We start from the raw sequence: 21,650 nt of genomic DNA on the forward strand, positions 1-21,650 counted from the left end.
AAAAAATTGTGTGTTTGTGTAGAGATGGTACAGCAGGAGACTTCATTTAGCAGGGTGGTGAATGAAAAGTTTACAAGGTGCCAACAAAAGAAAAGATATTCATGAAAACTGAATAGAAATTGCCATTACTCCGCATTGTTAAACCTTCATGAAAGACGTGGTGAACAGGATAGTTTGTATCAGTGATGAATGGAGACAGTGTATAGTGTCTAAAGGTGTGGTTTTGAAGTCTGTGTGCTTGAGATCAAATCCTGGCTCCACTGCTCCTAAACTGTGTGCCCTTGGCCAGGTCGCTTACTTACTATGCCTCGGTTTCCTAATCCATAAAAAGAGGACGAGAAAAATATATCTCCTCGATAGTTTTGTGTGTGTAAGATGATAAAGGTAAAACATTCAGCATAGTAAATTGCTTGTAGTGAGGGCTCCAGTATTACCCCACAAATGACCATTCACATACAGAGCACTTCCTCAAGGCTCTAAATTCCTGCAGTATACTGCCATTCCTGGCCTCAGCTTCTTCAGTTGTAAAGCGATGCGGCTAGTCTATAGATGAGTGGTTCAGATATTCGAGATGTCATGGACCAGGGGAAAATAAGTATTATAGGGGTGTCAACTTTTATTTTGCCAACTGAGATTTTTAAATGAAGACTGTCACCTAACATCACCACCTTTTCATAATCTTTTTAAAAAGTGAGAAGGCCATTAGCTCAGATTCAAAGATGGTACTTTAAAAAGCCCACTATGTTATTTTTCTCATTTCTCCATGGACTGTAAAAACTTGGTCCTTAATCAGAGTCCCACATTAAAAATTCTATTATTTCAAGTTTATCTTTTAAAAATTAAGTAGCATATTGTTAATCTAATTTCATTTTGGATACATATTAAAATGAACTACTTAGTTGGCCTAAAAGCAGGATCAAGGGTTGGAATTAAAACCTTTCAAGCTATTTCCTGGCTAAATGGAGATTCTAAAGTAGTAGATGTAATTCATAGTACTGGAAAGCAATACTGAAAAATTCCTTGAAACCTAGGGATACGCTAAACATGCTTAGAAAAGGGAGGAAGCAGATTTCTAGCCCTAGGAAACAGGATAGAATGAAATCTGAGTGAGGTTCTGGTCTGCATTTAGTGACCAAAAGCAAAAGCTTCATTCCCATGACTGAGAACTGCCCCTGAACAAAAGAAGGGGGAAAAACCCAAAAAACAAAAACACTGAATGAAGGAGGCTCGGTATGTTTTAGTTTGCACTGACTGAAGCATGATTTCATTTTGATATTTTTTCCCCAGTGGTGCAAGGCAGTGTATCACCACCCCTTAACAAAACAAAACCAAACCTACCCAGGGAGCATTGGTCTAGCAGCTAGCAAGTTCTTGTTCTGGAACATTCGCAGAGGAAGTGGCCAGCATGACACCTCTACTTTACCCTATACTACAGTACTACTGTTTTAATTCACTTGAAGAGAAAACATTCTATAAAGAAAGGAGAAAGAAAGAGAAAAGGAAAGGAATACAGAGACAAACATACAGTTGGTATGTTCAGACCACATCCCTATGGTCTTTATAATCAAAGAATTTTATAGCTTTAAGAGAACTACTGAGGAAACTAGGGGCCTATGGGTTAAATAACTTGTCCAAATACCTACAGCAAGTTAATGACAGAGCTAAGATTCCCCAGGCCTTCTGTACCCCAGTCTAGTTTCTGACCTCCAAACCAATGGTTTTCAACCATGGTTATACCTGAGAATTATCTGGAGCTTTTAGAAGTCTCTATACCCAGGCTATATCCCAAACTAACTAAATTAGAATCTTGTGGCACGGTCACCTAGGTATCAGTATTTTTTTAGTTTCTAATGTGAAGCCATGGTTAAGAGCCACTGCCCTAAACCATGGTGCCCTAGAGGTGGACAAAGCACAGTCAAGGAGGATTCTGTGAACAGGTTTGTTAGGACCACTTAGCAGAACCTCTTGGTGGCTACTACAAATTCCAGGCCATTGAAATTCTAGGCCAAGGTCATATTTGCTACCCATGACTACTATTACCACCACCATTGGATAACACAGAACAGAACTATGGTGGCTTCATTTTACCCAAACTGAAAGGTTTCGTGGTTTTTTTTTTTGTTTGTTTGGTATTTTTTTACAGTCAAGACTTTTTTCTTGCCTGGAATGTTACAAATGATGTATTCAAGTCCAACCGTAATTTAGAGCTGAAGGGGCAGTGATTGTATAACCAAGGAATTACCTCTGAAGCTGCTGCTTGGGCCACTGTGATGCCCCAATAGCTCTATCCTGTTCCTCAAGGAAAGCACCTATTCCACCCCTAAACCAATCCTCACCTGATCTCCAGTCTTCTTGCAGGTCTCAATTTTTCTCTGGACAGCACATTACCCAATATCTACTGCATTAGGATGTTAACTCATAAAAACTTACTACAAAAGCTTTTCAAATGTTTATTTTCTTATGTGGGTGGAATGCTGCAAGAGTGCAAAGAAACTTATGCATTTAGCCCTGTTTCCCTGCTGTTCACATTAGTTTAGTAAAAGAAGATTAAGTAACATTAAAGGGAATGGAAGAAATAAGTATAAATATATCCAGGGTAGTGAGATCCTCTGATTCACTAAAGGATGAACTGAAATCGTTGGCCCAATTCACATTTATGTGAGAGCCTAGAGAAATTACTTTCCCTTTAACTTCCCTACACTTGTGAAAAAGGGGAGTGGACAACATTTATGTTACAAGACAGCAATCTTTTATTGAAACATTTTTTGTCTAAAACTATGCATGGAGAGATTAATCTCTTGTTCATAAATTAGGATAAGTCTAACATCACTATTCCAAACCAGTATTATTTACAAAAAAGAACCTTTGCTTTATCGCCAGGTTCACAGGACTAAATTTTAAACCAACTTCAGTCTAGCTTTTAAAATCTTCCTGCCATCAAATGCCCAGCAAACCTTATTAGGGTAGGGGGCAGCCTTTTGATGGCAACATTCATCATTTACCAGGAGTGCAGAACCACAACTGAGCAACAACAACAAAAGATTAAATCATTCCAAACAATTCCTATTCGCTCTCCAGAAGAACGTCTAATTCTCCCCTTCTATACAGACAGGTGGGAGAGGAACCCCACAGAGAATCATAATGTTAATTAAATGAAACTCTTCAAAAAGTGAACAAGATCATTTAGTGTATATATGGATGAATTGCAGTCGATGACACTAGCAGATAATAAACTTAAACCCAGATTAACACACACCCCAACAGCTGACCAGCTCAAATAGTTACTTCTCATTTAATCTAGATCACCTGTGCAATTTTTTATTCTCTAGTTAAATACATTGCCAAAACCTTTCAAAGCATATAGGGGGCAGGCTTCGTGGAAATTCAAACAAATATTAAATAATAAAAATTGCTGGCTTATTATACAGTTTCTGACAGACTCCAATATGCTGGGTGACAGAAAGTAATTCTATCTCAGTTGCTAGTAAAAAGGTAAATCTTGTATGTACATAGAAAGACAATATTACAAGACTATAGTGTTACCTACCAAAACAAGAATATCTAGAATGTAATTTTCAGTAAACACTTGGGACGAAGGGCAATCAGAGTATAAGAGAAAGCAAAATCCACATAAATTAATTCTTAATTTGAGAAATCAATAAAATGTATACATAAATTGATAAATACTGTCTCCACAGGTCACTAATTCCAAGGACTAGTTAGTAGTTAGTTTCCAACTAAATTATTACAGGACATTCTGGTGTATTCTGTCTTCTTGTGATCAGTTTGTTCTGGCAAGACTCCAGCAAGCACTTGCCCTTGAAAACAGCTCAGCAGGAGAAGGCTCGGAGGCAATCACTTCATTTATTAACTAGCCACAAAATAAGTCCCAAGATTACAATAATCACTGACAGGACAAGCACCAGGATACAGATCTTCTTGCGAGATTTTTTCTGAGGAGAGAAATATGTAAAGAAGACACTCATGAAACAAGTAAAAAATGTTTCAGTCTAAGACCCCAAGAGTGCTTCATCAATCTGCCTCCTGGTAATTCAAAATTAACTCTATCCATGTATGACTATGTGGACACCTTCTCAAAAATCTCAAATTACCAGTGCTAGGCAGCAGCGCAAGTTCTAATTCCAGGCTCCCAAATACAATTTTGCAAAGGAACTGTTTATACCAATGTTGCTAGGCATTATTTGCAATAAAATAAGTTATTTGTACATGTGTATTTTAATAAAGGTTTTATACCTAGTATAAAATTTTGTTCACTGTAAAATTATGTTCACTGTAAAAAAATACACACGAGCAGAAGAGAAAATAATCACCCACAGATAATAAAACAGTTGACATTTTGATTGTATTTCCTTCTGATCTTTTATCCATGCATATTGTTATATGACATAATTGGGACCATACTGTATGATGTTTGATATTTTTATCACTTAATATTTTAGCATAAAAATTTTGATATTATAAACTCTTCATAAACATCTCTTTTAATTCCCACATAACATTGAGTGGATGTATATAATTTACTTAATTGTTCCTTTACTGTTGGATATTAAAGTCATCATTCAGTTTTAAAGGGAAACACTATTATTAAATATGAATTTCTTTAAGAACAGTCCCAGGTGAAATACAGCTATCTTAGGAACATGGTAACTGACTGAATGCTATTTATTTCTAAAAAGCCATGCAACACCAAATTGAGGAGAAATGAGAGGGACCTCATTCACAATATTTGTAAACTGAGGTAAAGACCCAGATAAAAGTCATAAAACTAGAGTTTCAACTCATATGTAGAAAAATATCACTTTACAGAAAGTGGAACGATTAACCCCTGTTTATTCATACGAAATAACCCCAAAATGATAAGCCCCTATTAATTCATAAAAAGCTGTCGGAGTTGATTCTTTGTCTATCCTCTGTGGCAAAGGTCAACATAAACTATCTGCAAAGTTCTACTTTGTACCTATTACTATCCTAATTGAAACAAACTTCAGCTGTTTAGGTTATAAACGTAGCCTTATACCAGATTAGGTATCATGCTAGCTTACGTGGTTAGCTTTGCAGCTAAGAGGCTTCTATGTCAGTTTATTCAAAGTTTGATGCCTTTTTGTAGATCTCTCTGCAAAGAAAAATACTAAAAATGGAGCTGGGACTGCAATTATGACTACCTGTCTCCAGCTTAAGTCTAAGCAAAAGGCTGCAGCTTGCTCTCAAAAAGTCTACAGCACACAGTGACTTTCTTTAGTACCTGCTTTTACCTGATAGTAAGCAGCTCGCTGTAACTGATCAGTGGCTCTTTCTACATGCACCTCTGAGCTTTCCACATTGGCTTCTATGCTGTCTGCAAAAAAGAAGGGCAGTGGATGTTTTACCACACTCAGATGTCTCAAGACTGCAAACTGAAGACAATTATGATGCTATGGGTCCTGGTTCACCACCATCACTCCAACTATCCAGGCATGAAATCAAAAGTTACTAACTCCATGAGAGAATAGCCCTATTCTTTGGAAATAAATACTGGGGTGGAGGGTTATGAAGTATATAACTTACCCACAAATGGTTCAGAAAAAAATCAGGTATATACATAGAGTGAGAAAGAGTGAGTGCAAATAAGCAAGTGGGGTAGAACGTTAACAAGAGGTAAATCTGGGTAAAATTTATAAAGGAGTTCCTTATTTTTTATTTATTTAATTTATTTATTTTTGGCTGTGTTGGGTCTTTGTTGCTGTGCACAGGCTTTTCCTAATTGTGGCGAGCGAGGGCTACTCTTCGTTGCACAAGCTTCTCACTGCGGTGGCTTCTCTTGTTGCGGAGCAGGGGCTCTAGGCGCGTGGGCTTCAGTAGTTGTGGCTCGTGGGCTCAGTAGTTGTGGCTCGCGGGCTCTAGAGCACAGGTTCAGTAGTTGTGGCGCATAGGCTTAGTTGCTCCACAGCACATGGGATCTTCCCAGACAAGGGCTCGAACCCATGTCCCCTGCATTGGCAGGCGGATTCTTAACCACTGAGCCACCAGTGAAGCCCAAGGAGTTCCTTATTATTTTCATTTTTGCAACTTTTTATAAACTTGAAACTATTTCCAAATAAAAAGCTTTAAAAAAAAAAAGGGTTTCTAAGCCCATAGTTGTGCAAGTTTCTGGAGATAAAAACTGGGAAGCTGACAGCTAATATTTCCCTAAACAGCCAAAGACTTACCAAGAGGCTATGGCAAGTGAATGGAGCTGACTATTCACAGAAGCCTCATTTTAACTTACACATTTGACAACATAAGAAAATTGCTAAGAAAATGAATTTAATGATTTTTAAATGGTATTCCAAAATTCCTAAGACACATCTTACTGACTTCTTTGCACACAAATACTGTCAACTCACCTTCATGTTAAAGGTATCAATAATACATACCAATGAGATCACCTTGGTCATGGATCATCATTGCCAAATCTTTAAATATCTGATTGACATCCAAAATATCAGCCTAAGGAACACAAAAAAACAATTAACATTAAGCAACATGTTAGAAGATTCATTTCCTCTACTTACCTAAAGTTTTGTCTAGTAACAACACATGTGTTTTTAAAGCTTATAAATCATGTTTTCTCCATGAACAGAAAATGAAAAATAGTTAATTATTAACATTTACTAAATGACTACTACGTGCCAAGTACTATACCAGGTAGGTAATTAAAAGCACAGTCTCTTGGAGCCTGTCAGCTACAGAGGACTGTTAATCCTCCAGTTTTGTTGTCCAACCTTAAATTAAGAACTTCTCTGGACCTCCCCTCTAAAATGTGGACAATGACAGTACCCATCTCATAGGGTTTTCAGAAGTACTAAATAAAAAGTTCTTAGAACTGTGAAATAACCACTTCATAAGGGTCAGCTATTATTAACTATTACTTAATTGGCCCTCATGACAACCCAATGAGACATGTATTATCCCCATTCTACAGAAGAGAAAATCACGGCTCAAAGAGGTTTAATGACTTGTCCCAAGGTCTCACAGCTAGCAAGTGGCAGAACTGAGAATTAAAAGTTCATGATCTTTTGTTACTATGCCTCCTTGATACTTGAATTAATCATTCAGTAACTCTATGAATTAAGTATCTTTGAGGATAATGAGGCTCAGAGAGGTTATATAACTTGTCTAGTCATACAACTCGTCAGTGAGGAAGCTAAGCATTGCAGCCAGGATTATATCCCTAAAGCCCACGCTCTTTCAAAGTGTACTGCCTCTCAGAATGCTATAATAAAAAATGATGTCTTCAAAGCAGTGACTTCCTAATCATAACTTGCAAGAATAGTTCTTGCCAGAACCTCAATTACTTGCTAAGAGTCTACTATAGTTGGGAGAGTCTGCTAATTGCTGTGAATATAAAAGGGCTTAATAATAGCTAACGTGGGGGGGGGGGGCGGGGAGGGATCAGTATACAATAAGATAAATAACAAGAAAGGGTGTTACATGGTAAATGACTAATAAATGGTATAGGAAGTCTAGCAGAGGAGGAAGACTATGGCAGAAGAGGTAGGACTTGAGTTGTGCCTTACAGCAAAAGAGAAGCCATATACACAGAAAGGTAACTGGGTTAAAGAACAAACAGCCCAGTTTGGCTATAACATAAGGTGTGATATTGTGATGCATAATAAGAAATATATATTTGGTCTTTGTCCCATTCCCAGCACAGAGCTTCTAAAAACCTTAGAATTTTCTAAGTGATAAAAGAGATAAAGATGTCTTTTTTTATTCATAACAAGCCCTTTTCAACCACTCCTAAGTTTATGTTAATGGCTTGACTTTTGGAAAACCAGTAAGGATGGGGGCTGGTTGCCAGGGGAACCAACTTGGTGATTAGATGGTTGGAACTTTCAGCCCCAATCCTGACCTCTGGGGAGGAGAGGAGGGCTCAAGGTTAAATCAACCACCAAGGGCCAATTATTTAATCAATCATGTTCATGTAACCACAGGGTTCAGAGAGCTTCTTGGTTGGTGAACACATGGAGATTTGGGGAGAGTGGTGCGCCTGGAGAGGGTATGGAAGCTCTGTACCCCTTCCCACATACTTTGCCCCATACATCTCTTCCATATGGCTGTTCCTGAGCTATATCCTTTTATAATATACCGGTAATCTAGTGAGTAAACTGTTTTCTTGAGTTCTGTGAGCAGCTCTAGCAAATTAATCAAACCCAAGGACGGGGTCGTGAGAACCTCCAGTTTCCAGCCTGTCAGTCAGAAGCACAGGTGACGACCTGCATTTGGGAGTGGCATCTGAAGTCACAGGGAGGGGGGTCAGTCTTGTGGGATCTGAGGCTAACTCCAGGGAGATAGTGTCAGAATTGAGTTGAATTGTAGGACATCCCGATGGTGTGGCAGAACTGCTCGATGTGGGAATAAGCCCACACATCTGGGGGCCAGAAGTGTCAGAAGTGTAGTGTGAGAGTAGAAGAGACACACAGGAGTGTGATGCTTCACCATTAGAATGGGGTTTGTATGTTAGATGCAGGAAATGACTGGATATGAAAATCCAGCCCCGGCTAAGGAATTTGGCCTTAATTCTGTTGAATGAAGTGCCCATTACAGTCCTGACATCTACTACACTACGTTCTTCTCCTTAGCTCCATATATCTCACTCTACTCCCTGCTATAACAGGATTTCTCATGTTAAAGAACCAAGTCAATGATTAGTAGCAATAGGTGAAACAGAGAAAAGACATGACATTTTTGAAGGTAATAATCAAACTTGAGGATGAGCTGTCCCATCAAAAAAACTGACACTGATGGGCTCTCGGACAGTGGGGCTCAACCTCGACTGCACATTGTAATCAGCTGCGAAGTTTGTAAGGCGAAAAGTGTCCATGGCTAGGGCCTCTTGTGGATGTTTGCCCATTTTTAATCTATGAAAAATAGGCAAATCATATAGTCCAAACATAGTAATTGGTAGTGGAGGAGGAGAGCTGGGGAATTTTAAACAAATCTCCAAGTGATTCTAAAGTGCAGTCATGGTTCAGAACGACTGCCACAGATGAAGGTCAAGGAGGAGCTCCAAGTTTCTCCCCTCTCAACCCTCCCCTCCCCACTGCCCCCGGGGATGGCAGTTTTCTATCTCCATGGAGGAGAAAAGTACTCAGGTTTAAGGATATCTTACTGATCACTGTGCAAGATTAAAGTTGGGAACTCAGGGAAGAGAGGCCTCAAGACCGCTCTCTCAAAACCCCACCTCAAAAACTCTTCCTGTTTCTCTGACTCACTGACGTGATATCCAAAACTTGGGAGTGGCCTTTGGGATACACAAAAATGGAGCAAACCTTTTTGGCCTATCTTTATTCTGGGCTGTTCAGACTAAGCAAAGGGCTCTCCATAGAGCCCTACCTAACCTAGAGGTTGGCATTGAGGTTTGGGGACAAAGTCTTAATGAGCAATAAAATATTTGTTGGCCTTGCTCTGTTCTCTATGCATAGTCTCATGGAGACCACATAAGATATAGTAACTGAGGAGAGGATTCGGGTATTCTCAGGTGCCATGGCCAATATCAACATAAGAGTAGTTCAAATTCACTGTGATTACACTGAGACATAATATGTCTCATTAGCCATACAACAACTCATTTCATCCTTTTTCATAATCACTGCGAGAAAAACCAGGTGAATTAAGAGACTGCATCTACATTGAGTTAAACAAAAAACATGACTTGGCTCTCACCTCCAGCTGCCGAATTGCCGTTTCCCTCTCTTTAATAAGTTCCAAATCCTGTTCAGTGATGGCCACCTCATCCTCCTGGCTCTGCATCTGGTTCCACTCCTCATGGCTGCAGGGAGACAAGCACACTAGTTGATTCCTCCTCTCTAAGGTGTGCATAAGACATACCTTCATCACCTCTGCTGCCAGCAGAGCCTGCCCAAAGACAGTACCAAGGCTCCAACTCCTCTGGTATCAATACAAGTGTCAGAGGCCACATTCTTCACATCCAGAGGCAAAGAGTTGGTAATACCAAGAAAACAAAGTCTCAGCTTTCCTGGGCAAAACTAAGAGGATGCAGAATTATAAGGGATGGGACTCCTTGCTGTTTCCCTTCAGGGGTACACTCTACAATCTTGCTAGGGCTTGCTAGACAGAAGTGGGCAGAGATTTGAAATCAACAAAGTACACTGGCCCATTCTCTCCCAGGGCACTCTCAAAGTGCAAGCTGTATTGGTATCTCAGGTACTAGACAGGTGGAGGAGAGCAGGTTAAGTGACCTGTCAGTGCTTCACCAATTAGTCCGATAGAATCATATCCCCTGGTTTTCGAGAATCTCTTTGAGGTTATGCTTTAGGTTAAATGTCTCTTAACAGAAAGCCAAAGTAAAAAGCTAGTGAAATGTTATAACTCTTCTTTTCAGGTACCATATTTAAAAGAAACGCATACGACATCTTATACTAGAAATGTAACACTTTGAAAAGTCAGTATTAAGCATTTTCCAACAGTACACATAAATCACAAATCATCTCCACAATATTTAAAGAATTTCCTCCATGTGCTGGAGATACAAAACTGAATAAGACAGCACCCCAAGCCTTTGAGGTGTTCACAGTATAGTGCGGGGGAGATAGATACATACCTATAAGAAAACATTTTATGTTCTCAACTAATACCATCAGTACATTTTTATGGAATTAGTTAATTCAGTTTGGAGAAGTTAAGAAAGGAGATGTTCTTCAGATACAAATTATTTGCTTTTTCTTTTAATACTGCTAGAAGGATGGGTTGCCTCCATTGTAGGGATGAGTAAACACAGACCCAAGAACTTTGAATAATTTAAATCTGAATTTGAGGTAAAATTATTTAGACCTCCGAATCCGTAGATTTGGGGGCTCATACTTATTCTTATTGAGCCACACCCTCTCCTCAACACATAGACATCAGAGATTTCTTGTAAGTTTTTTATTCACTTTGAAATTATTCCTTCCATAATTCAAAGATCTTGGAAAAGCCCCCAGTTTTGACTTTTTTATTTGATGGATTATACATTACCTACTCCAGGACTCCCTTTCTTTTTCCTCCTTTTTTCTCATTGATTTTTAAAATTAAAATTAAGTATAAAATCCCATCTCGATTCTCTACATTAGAATAATTCCTTTACCTGTCAAATGAGACGAGCTGCTCCTCTCTTTGCCTCTCCTCCACCTAGAAAGCAGATGGCATTATTGCTGCTGTTATCCAGAAACATGTCACAGACACACACACACACACACACACACACACACACACACACACACACAATGGCTTCCTTTAGCTACAATATAAAGAAGTAACATCCCTTGGCTCCAACAGACTCTGTAAGATGACACAGGGCTCTGGTAATCTGACTGGACCAGGAAATGGGTGTGAAGTAGTTGAAAGCAAATCTGCATTCCAATTTGGATTCAGAACAGAAACCACACTAAGTAGGATGGAGAAAACATGGATAGGAGAAAGGAATAAAAATTAATAATAATGATAACCTATCTTAAAATTTGGAGGCAGGTGGATTAAGGGAAGGAGTTGAAAATTTGCTAGGAAACAAATTTTCAGAATATGTGAAGATTTTTTTAAATGGACATTTAAAGCATATTAGGTACTAAAGTGGCAAACTGACTTAAAAAAATCAGTCTAATTATGTATTACTTTTATAATTTAACAACCAAGAAAAAATGTTAAAAGAGCAATCTTTTCCTATTTTTAAAAAGCCGTCCCTTTTTATGATAACAATAATTAAAAAGATAAGCAAAATAAAGAAAATTTCAAAATTCTTCCCACCCAGAGGAACACTATGGGTTTTTTTAAAAAACATTTTTACTCTTTCCCCATATCAAGAAACAAAACAAGGGCTTCCCTGGTGGCTCAGTGGTTAAGAATCTGCCTGCCAAGGCAGGGGACACATGTTTGAGCCCTGGTCCAGGAAGATCCCACATGCTGCAGAGCAACTAAGCCCATGCGCCACAACTACTGAGCCTGAGCTCTAGAGCCCACAAGCCACAACTACTGAGCCTGTGTGCCACAACTACTGAAGCCCGCACGCCTAGAGCCCGTGCTCCGCAACAAGAGAAGCCACTGCAATAAGAAGCCTGTGCACAGCAATGAAGAGTAGCCCCCACTCGCCACAATGAGAGAAAGCCCACGCGCAGCAACAAAGACCCAATGCAGCCAAAAATAAATAAATTTAATAAATTTTTAAAAAAAGAAACAGAACACTGCTAGTGTCCTAAAGCCTACCTATGTGCCCTCCTCCAGTTACAACCACCTCCCTCTCCTTTAGAGTAACCATCATCCTGACTTTGTGATCATCATTTTCTTGTATTTTTTATGTTTTTTAAAATTAATTAATGTATTTATTTATTTTTGGTTGCCTTGGGTCTTCGTCGCTGTGCAACGAGCTTTCTCTAGCTGCGGCGAGCAGGAGCTATTCTTCATTGCAGCGCGCGGGCTTCTCATTGCAGTGACTTCTCTTGTTGCAAAGCGTGGGCGCTAGGCGCGTAGGCTTCAGTAGTTGCGGTTCACGGGCTCTAGAGAGCAGGCTCAGTAGTTGTGGCGCATGGGCTTAGTTGCTCCGCAGCATGTGGGATCTTCCCGGACCAGGACTCGAACCCGTGTTCCCTTCATTGGCAGGTGTATTCTTAACCACTGCACCACCAGGGAAGCCCTATCTCTTCTACTGTTAATTGACATTTGGATGTTTCCGATTTTTGAGTACTACAAATAATGCTGCTATGAACATTCCTGTACATATACCCTGGTACAGACTTACAGTGTTCTCTAGCATAGAACTGCTGGGTCATAAGGTATGCATGTGTTCTGAAGTTGCAGCCAGAATGTTTTCCAGTGGTTGTTCCAACTCATACTACCACTGGCCAGATAGGAAAGTTCCTGTGCATCATATCCATGGCAACAACCCTCCCTGTTCACAGAATTTTAAATTTCTGCCTTTTTTTTTTTTCTGCCCTTATTTTGGACATGAAATAGTATCTCAGGGTGGTTTTAATCTGTAATTCCATGACTACTAAAAATGGTCCACTTGACCATTATTCAAAGCAATACTAAGATGTTATTTGCTTTTTTCACTGTGTTGACAAAAACAAAGGTGGACAAAACTACCACTTGCACTTTGACACAAATCAAGGCAGTGGCACCAAACCATACTAGGAGTTTTCTATTCTTTATCAACACACATAGGGGGAGAAAAGCCAGTTCGTCCTTAATGAAGCCATTAAATGTATTAATTAACTAAATCTCAGTACATGTCTCTCTTTTTTTTTTTAGTACACGTCTTTTTAATATTCTGTATGATGAAATGGGAAGTATACATAAAGCCCTCCTGCTACAAACAGCAATACGATGTTTGTCTCCAGGAAAAGCACTTGTGTAATTGAGTTGCTGGGTGAACTAGCTACTTTTTTTAGGGAATAGCATTTTTACTTATTCAATATAGTTTATACTTATATATAAAACTTTTACAATATATAAACTTTTAATACAATTTGTGTATATATATATACACATATATATTATACACAAACATATATTATATATGATATATATAAAAGAATAACTAACAATCTATGGTTACTCAGATGGGTATTTAAAAGACAAGGTCTTCAAGATAAACAATGTGAGTCTGTCACTTCAAGGAAAATAATGCACAGTGTTTGTTGCCAGTGATAAAAATCTAGCTTTCAAATAGAAAAAAAAAGAATTCTGGCAAACTTGTATCTACTGCTTGTGAACTTGAGAGATTCTCAATATTTAAAGACTTTTCTGGTCAAGCTGAAGATAATACATGATTTTTTGATATTGTAAAATGAAATATATCAACATTTAGAAGACCTGCATAAGTCAGGGAACCAATATTTTCCAAATGATAAATACATGATGTTATAAAAATCATACACGGATAAAAGATCCAATAAAAGCATAAGACAGACCAAGATTTTAATGCGTCAGAGTATGAACAAGTCATTGACAATGGTTTTCGATTCCACAATGCAACTAAGTTTTGTCCAGTTTTGATGTAGTATCAAGGAAAAATATCAACAATGATCTGAAGAGGTTAATTAAAATACTCCTTCCTTTTCCAGTTACTTACCTTTGTGAGGCTGGATTTTCTTCAGATACCTCAACCAAAACAACATATCATAACAGACTGAATACAGAAGCAGGTATGAATATCTAGCTTCCTTCTGTCAAGCCAGATATTAAAAAAATTTGCAAAAATGAAAACAATGCCACTCTTCTCATTAAAACTTTTTTTATTGTTTTGGAAAAGTAGTATTAATTAAAATCTCATTTATATTTTTATGTTAGTAGGTAATGGGTTTGTTATTATTTGTAAATGAAATAATAAACATCTTTAAAACTTCTCAGTTTTAATTTCTAATACAATATATATCAATAGATATCATTCATACAAGCAAAAGCTCTTTGGGGTCCTTAATAATTTTTAAGAGTATAATGGGGCCCTGAAATCAAAAAGTTTAAGAAACTATTGTTCTGTTGGGTTGTGTCTTTTTCATATTGATTCCTGAGAATTCTTTATATATTGTCGATACCAGTCTTTTGTCAGTTGTACAAACAGCAGTATCTTCTCCCTGTTTGTGATTTGTCTTTTCACATATTTACCACTTTCTTTATTCTTACTCCTTTCTGCTTTTCCGGCTTACTATCTGGGATCACCTTCCTTCTGCCTGAAGTTCATTCTTTAGAATGTTCTTAAGTAAGGTGTGCTGATAGCAAACTCTCTTTTGACTGAAAACGTCTTTAATTAGCCCTCATTCTGGTTATCTATTTTCACTGGGTTTAGAATCCTAGGGAGGCAATTATCGTCCTTCATAACATTAAAGACAACACTCTACTGGCTTCAAGTGTTGCTGTTGAGAAGTCTAACTATTGCACCTTTGAAGATATTCTATTGTTTCCCTGGCTATTTTTTGTTGTTGTTGTTGCTGTTTTGTTTTTGCGGTACACGGGCCTCTCACTGCCGTGGCCTCTCCCGTTGCGGAGCACAGGCTCCGGACGTGCAGGCTCAGTGGCCATGGCTCACGGGCCCAGCCGCTCCGCGGCATGTGGGATCTTCCCGGACCGGGGCACGAACCCGTGTCTCCTGCATCGGCAGGCAGACTCTCAACCACTGCGCCACCAGGGAAGCCCTCCCTGGCTATTTTTATGATTTTCTCTTTGTCTTCGGTGTTCTGAAGTTTCTCTTTGATATACCTAGAATGAGAGTTTTTAAATTTATCCTTCTTGGGATTTGTTGGGGTTCTTGAAACTGTAGATTAGTGACTTTCAACAGTTCTGAAATATTACCAGCCATTATCTCTTCAAATATGACTTCTGATCTATGTCTGCTCTACCCTCATTCTGTAACTCTAATTAAAACTATTATAGGGACTTCCCTGGTGGCACAGTGGTTAAGAATCTGCCTGCCAGTGCAGGGGACACGGGTTCGAGCCCTGGTCCAGTAAGATCCCACATGCCATGGAGCAACTAAGCCCGTTCGCCACAACTACTGAGCCTGCGCTCTAGAGCCCGCGAGCCACAACTACTGAGCCCGTGTGCCACAACTACTGAAGCCCGTGTGCCTAGAGCCCATGCTCTGCAACAAGAGAAGCCACCACAATGAGAAGCCCGCACACCACAATGAGTAGCCCCCACTCGCCACAACTAGAGAAAGCCCGCGTGCAACAAAGACCCAACGCAGCCAAATATAAATAAATAAATAAATAAACTTATTTTAAAAAAACTATTTTAGATCCTTTTACTTCAGTCTCCATTTCTCATAACCTTTCTTCCCTATTTAATTTCTTAACCCTCTGTCCCACATGCTGGATAATACCTTCTAACCTATTTTCCAGTTAAACCACACACCCGTTAAGTTTTTAATTTCCACATTATATTTTTCAATTCTAGAAAATCTTTTGACTCTTTACAAAGCTTTTTGTAGTTTCCTTCTTCCTGCAGATGTGTTCAAGATCTTCTATTTCTTTAAACCCAATAAGTATAGTTATCTTATAATTCTAATACATTAAGTCTTTATAGGTCTATTTCACCTCACTTTTGTTTCTACTAGTTTTTGTCCAGGGTTATTTGTTTATTTGTGTACCCTGGGCTGCTCATTACACTTCAAAAATTATTTGAGGGTATTCTTTTAGGGCTAGGATAAAGGCCTCTAAACAGAAAGGATTTGTATTTGCTTCTGCCTGGCATGTAGGTACTCAACCAGACCAGGACTACTTGAAGCTTTAGGCTTTTGGACCATTCAGGTAGAATTTGGGCAGTAAATCTGCCTGAAGGTTACTTTGTGGTACAACTTACTGTCTGGATTTCCCCTCCCTCCTGCCATCCTCAGTGCTAATGCGATCTTTTTTGCAGTCTGCTAGGGGAAAGGAGGGCTTACTTTTCATTTTTTAGGGCCCAGTTTAATTTGAGGAGCACCTTCTTTTAGACTATCCACCATGCATGGATCCTTGGCTTTGACTTTTGTCCCCCTTCATGCCATGAGGACATCAAAACTGAATCTAAGCTGGCCCTCAGTAAACGCACTCAGTGGAAAAGCAGTTTCAGTGCTCTGCTTATGTCTATGGGTTCACACCTTCTCTTAGACTTTGACCTTAATATTTTCATGGCTCTTAATATTTTTAAGAAATTGGGTTGTTAAAATCTAGTATTTGTTAATTCTTTTCAAAGAGAAGGCTAGTCCAAATAACCTAGCCTGCGATATTCTAGGAAACAGATGTATTCTTTTTTCTTTTTTTAAGTTTTTAACATAAGATCAACATGACAAGAAAAAAGGAAAAAGAAAATTACACACAATTCTACCTGTCACTTTTGTAAATCTTCGGGCACATTCTTTTCTAGTCTAGTGTACAAAGTGACCATATGTACACTTTTTTTTTTTAAACAAAGGGTAAACCAATCTGACATTTTCACAGCAGCTAACGTCTATGTTTATTATTTGGAGGGATAGTAAGCAAAGAAAATGGTCAAAAAATTTTTAAAAACTTAGGAAAGAACATCCTGAAATTTGCAAAGGTCTTCTTTTGGAAATAAACTTACAGAAAGACGAGATCCAGCTCTTGCTCTGGCAATACTCTCCTTTTCCTTTTCAGATACCCTTCTCTGCACAGCCTGGAAATTGTTTAAGGCTGCAGAGAAGTCATTCATGAGACGTTCCTTCTGAAGTTTCTGCTGGCGCTAAGGAAATTAAATAAGAACTTGAAATTTCACATTACCCCAGAATCATTTGGTTTTAATTCCCATTAAAAGCAAAATTATACCTCCTAAAGAGTTCCAACTAGGAAAATTACTATGAAATAGGCTCTTCCTTAAATTAATAAATTTGTCCTTTTCTAACTCAAATCCCTGGTTAATACTATAGGCCAAGTCAGAGTTTTCCTTCTTTCATTCTGACAAACCTGGGAATTGGGTATCATTTACCTGGTAAGGGAATCTCAGAGGGAACCACAATTCAAAATGTTAGCTCCCAGGAGAATCTAAAAGCAGAATACCCAACAGAGATTGTTTTCTTGCTAAAATGTTAAAACTGTATTCATCTATACTGAGTTCACAGCTTACCTGAAAACCATGGAATCATTTTCCTTCACACTGTAGTGAGGTTCAAAATCTTTGAGAACCTGAAAACTACTTTGTAGAGTTACAAGCTACCTTTACTAAGCTTACTGATGCTACATCTCAAAAAACACATACTGAGAGCACTTGCTGGGTGCTGAGAACACAGAAGTAAAAAGTCACCCCTGACCTCAAACAGCTTATCATCTATTTGGAGATAAAGAATTTAGATATACAAATAACAAATCAATACAAATAATTGCTATATTCAATTAGTACTATACAGAGTACTGTACACATTATACAGAGGCAAGTATGATCAGTAAGAATCTAAGTGATCAAAAGGCCTCCAGAGGAGGTGGGCACTGAAGGAAGAGTAAGGCGTGAAGAGCAGAGAGAAGGGGTAAGGCGAATCCAGGCAAGGCAACAGTGTGAGCAAAGGCATGGTGGCAGAAATTTGCAGAGGATCTAGAAAAAGATAGTTTGGCTTGAACCAAAGGCTTTTTCATGAGCATAGCTAAAAGATAAAATTGGAAAAGGAGGAAAGGGGGTGGCCACGGCAGGTTTTAAATGCCAAGATAATGAGTTTGGGATTCAACCTCTACAGAACAAAGAGCAACGAAGATTTCTGTGTGGAGAACACGACGGGTACAAAATGATAACTTAGAAAAATTAGTCTGTGATGGTGATGGAATGGGAAAAAGAAACAAGTCAAAAAGATGACTGCAATAATCTAGATTTAAGGTTAGGAAGACGTGGTATCAGTAATGGGAACACAAAGAAATGAATCTAAGGAATATTATGTGACTGGCTGTGGGGAAAGGGGTATAAAGTCAAGGGATGACTCAAATTTCACACCTGGGAGAGTGATGGTAATACTGAAAAGCAAATTTAGATAAGGGACTTTTTATCCCTTTTCTTGGATATTAATTTTTACATAAACATTATAACAATGGGGGAAAAAAACCCATCACTCCCCAATCTCACTATACAAAAGTACTATCTTTTAAGTATATCATTAACATTTTCCATGTTACCATACTCTTCACAATTATGGTCTTTGTTATATAATACTCCATCAAGTTGATCTAGTAAATTTTAGGTAAACATTCCTTCTAGACTGTTCCATTTTTAACCATTATAAATAAAGCTAAAGTGAGCCCCATTGTAACAGCTAATATTTATACAGTGCTTATCATGTACCAGTACTGTTATAAGTACCTTATATAATAACTCATTTGATCCATACATCAACCTATAAATTAGGTACTATTATAGTACCTATTTTACAGATCAGACAAATGAGGCACAGAGAGGTTAAGCAATTTGCCTATGATCAGGCAGGGTAGAATTTAAATCCAGGAAATTTGGCTCCAGAGTATATAGTTGGTTTCTTTTTCTTAGAACGCAGACACATTTGCATGAGTGGGAACATTAGGTCAAAAGGCACAAACTTTTTTATGACAATAAGCATTGTTAATCAGCTTAGTTAAGGGGTTTGGCTGAAACAGGAGGAATTCAGTATAAGACAACACATTAAATTTTAGATGAAGGCAGCATATTCAAGAGGAGATGTTAGAGCAGGAATTGGCAATATGGGCCAAATACTTAGAGGTTTAGGGGCTAGGGCTTGAAAAAGATCTGGGGATCACATTCATAAAGGTGACAGGAAGCTCATAAAAGTACAGTAGAAAAGACTCCTGAGGGAGAAAGCATAGAGTAATAAAATTACAGGATCAATGGCAGAGCCTTGGGGCACACCCACTTCTAGGAAGATATAAAGTCAGAGAAGGAGGCTGAGACTCAACCTGGGGTAAGAGAAAATAGGCCAGAAAGGGATCACCAGAGTTGGGAGACATGAAAACTACTTTGTAGGCTTTACTACAGAGATCATGGAAAGAAGAAAGTTTCAGCGAAGACAGGATGGGCAAGAGGATCAAATGAAACAAAGAAAAGTGAATAAACTCAAAAAAGGCCACTGGATTTAGCAACTAGAAGATTACTGATGATAGCACGTAAGTATGAGAAAAATGCTGAGAGTAGGATGTATGGTTTGATAGTCCAGTAACAAAAAGATGGGTGACAGGGCTAACATTAATTAGATAAAGAAACAATTGAAAGGGCAAAGAATATTCAGCACAATAGGAGGAAGGGAATCAAGGATTTGTATTTCACCAGAGAGAATATGTCTGTAGATTTATTTCATGTTCTTAATGATCCAAGATAACGTAAGGGAACAAGAGCATGCATAATCCAAAACTCAATTCTATTTGATTTTGGAATACGTTAGATTTATTTTTAAGCAGATTGAACTTTATATTTTGCTTAGGCTACTACTTAACACTTAAGTACTTTCAATACTCTGTTTACATCAGACTCTTAGACTCCCTTTTTATTACTGCTAAAACTATCTGCAAGTGTGTATTCCCTAAGTGCACAGCTGGGAGGAGGAAAGGGGTGATTTGGGAACAATTTGAGATAATGAATGGCAAGGGGGAACTGGTCCATAGGTGAAATATCAGGATGAGTAACAAAACAAACAGCACATGCGGATAGTCAAAGGGTGATTACATTAAGGTTACTACTTTGTAGCAGGATGACAAAAGCACCTAGTTTTGGTTCTTTTCTTTTGTGCAAGGGGATGCCAAAACGCCAAAGACTGAACGTATACTTCATTAAATGACTTGCCAGGAATGGGTTAAACTGATGATTTTCAAACTTTTCTGATGGAGACACAGAATAAGAATGTGACATCTTGACCTAGCACCATATATATACATATGTATGAAAGTTTCATTAACAGTATTTACCCTTATTACATGGTTACACACTCTGATATTTCTACTTTGTTTCATTTTTATAAATGATGATCATAACACACTAAAATTGTTTTATGTTCCAATAGTCACAATGCACAGACAACCCGGGATAGGGAGGTGGTAGGCTTCATCTTTAGAGCCATCAGAGATAGGATACCATCATTTAAAAAAATTCAATAATAAAAAGAAATGTAAGTTAAGTGCTCCCATGAATGGTACAGAAACTAAAAGCAAAATAGAATCATAATAGGCTAAGATAGATGGAGAAGGTTTTTGCCCTGGAAGAGAGAGGATCTCAGGCCTGAGGCAGACCATGAATAATAGATTAAAAAGTCAAGCCACAATAGAGGGGGCACATCTGACTTCAGGAACGTCTGAAGAAAAGGCACGCATATCAAGGGAACAATGAATTCCAGGAAAAATTGTGTGTTTTTAAAGGATTTAAATGGCCACTGAAGAAAATGACTTAAATAGAGGAATCTATTTCCCTGAGCATTTCCTCAACCTGAGACCTATAAATGATTCATGATGCGACATGAACGTGACCACAAAATATAAAAGACGTCTGCTTGAAATTTATAGATACAGGATATAAGAAAACTAGGATCAAGCCCGAAAGCATAAAGCTGCAGGTCAAACCCCAACAAGATGCAAACATGGACATTCTTCTCCAGTTAAACCCATTTTACTGATATATTATTACTAATAAGAGCAGCCACTACCCATATTGAGTACCTACTAAATGCTAGGCACTTTGCAAGATCTGGTGCATGCGTTCTTTCTGTTGTCACAAAAGACACTTATCCATTTTATGAATAAGGAAACTGAGGTTCAGAGAAGGTCTATCTAGAACCAAAGGCCAAGTTATTTTTGTTTCACACACTGCCTCTCCACAAAAACAAAGTCCTTTCTTATTAAAAAACAAGCCAAAACCCCACAAAATACCAACCTGTTCTGAAGTAGATAAAGGAAGGGGCAAGGACCCTAATTCCTTCAGTAATTCGTTTGTTTCCTTGGCAAGCTGATTTGTAGAGTGCTGTAACTGTTGCCTAAGAGAGAAAAGATATGTTTTAGGATATTCTCACTTCTTGAGAGCTGTTGGTATCAGTTCATTCTCAGTGTCTCACAACGCAGGGAATGAAAGGGCACTTGAAGAAATGGGTTCCTAGATGCCCAGGTTCACAACAAAATTCCGGAAATACTACCCAGTCATACTCACCTCAAGTCGTCTTCATGTTACTGAGTAGA

General features: G+C 38.4%; 1 protein-coding gene across 1 annotated transcript in view; it reads right to left on the minus strand.

Annotated features, from left to right (window-relative positions):
* Nucleotides 1–3,090: 3,090 nt before the first annotated feature.
* The window catches only part of STX12 (syntaxin 12), a 33,491-nt gene continuing 14,931 nt past the window's right edge, over nucleotides 3,091–21,650 (minus strand). Inside the window, exons 3-9 of the mRNA XM_082832994.1 lie at nucleotides 21,352–21,451; nucleotides 17,071–17,208; nucleotides 11,126–11,169; nucleotides 9,706–9,811; nucleotides 6,414–6,486; nucleotides 5,274–5,356; nucleotides 3,091–3,953 (exon numbers count right to left, since the gene is read on the minus strand). Coding sequence (XP_082689120.1) covers nucleotides 3,861–3,953; nucleotides 5,274–5,356; nucleotides 6,414–6,486; nucleotides 9,706–9,811; nucleotides 11,126–11,169; nucleotides 17,071–17,208; nucleotides 21,352–21,451 — 637 coding nt within the window. The 3' untranslated portion in view covers nucleotides 3,091–3,860. The remainder of the gene's footprint in view (nucleotides 3,954–5,273; nucleotides 5,357–6,413; nucleotides 6,487–9,705; nucleotides 9,812–11,125; nucleotides 11,170–17,070; nucleotides 17,209–21,351; nucleotides 21,452–21,650) is intronic.

This window comes from Leucopleurus acutus (genome assembly GCF_964270905.1).
Source record: "Leucopleurus acutus genome assembly, chromosome: 2".
NCBI classification, from domain to species: Eukaryota; Metazoa; Chordata; class Mammalia; order Artiodactyla; family Delphinidae; genus Leucopleurus; species Leucopleurus acutus.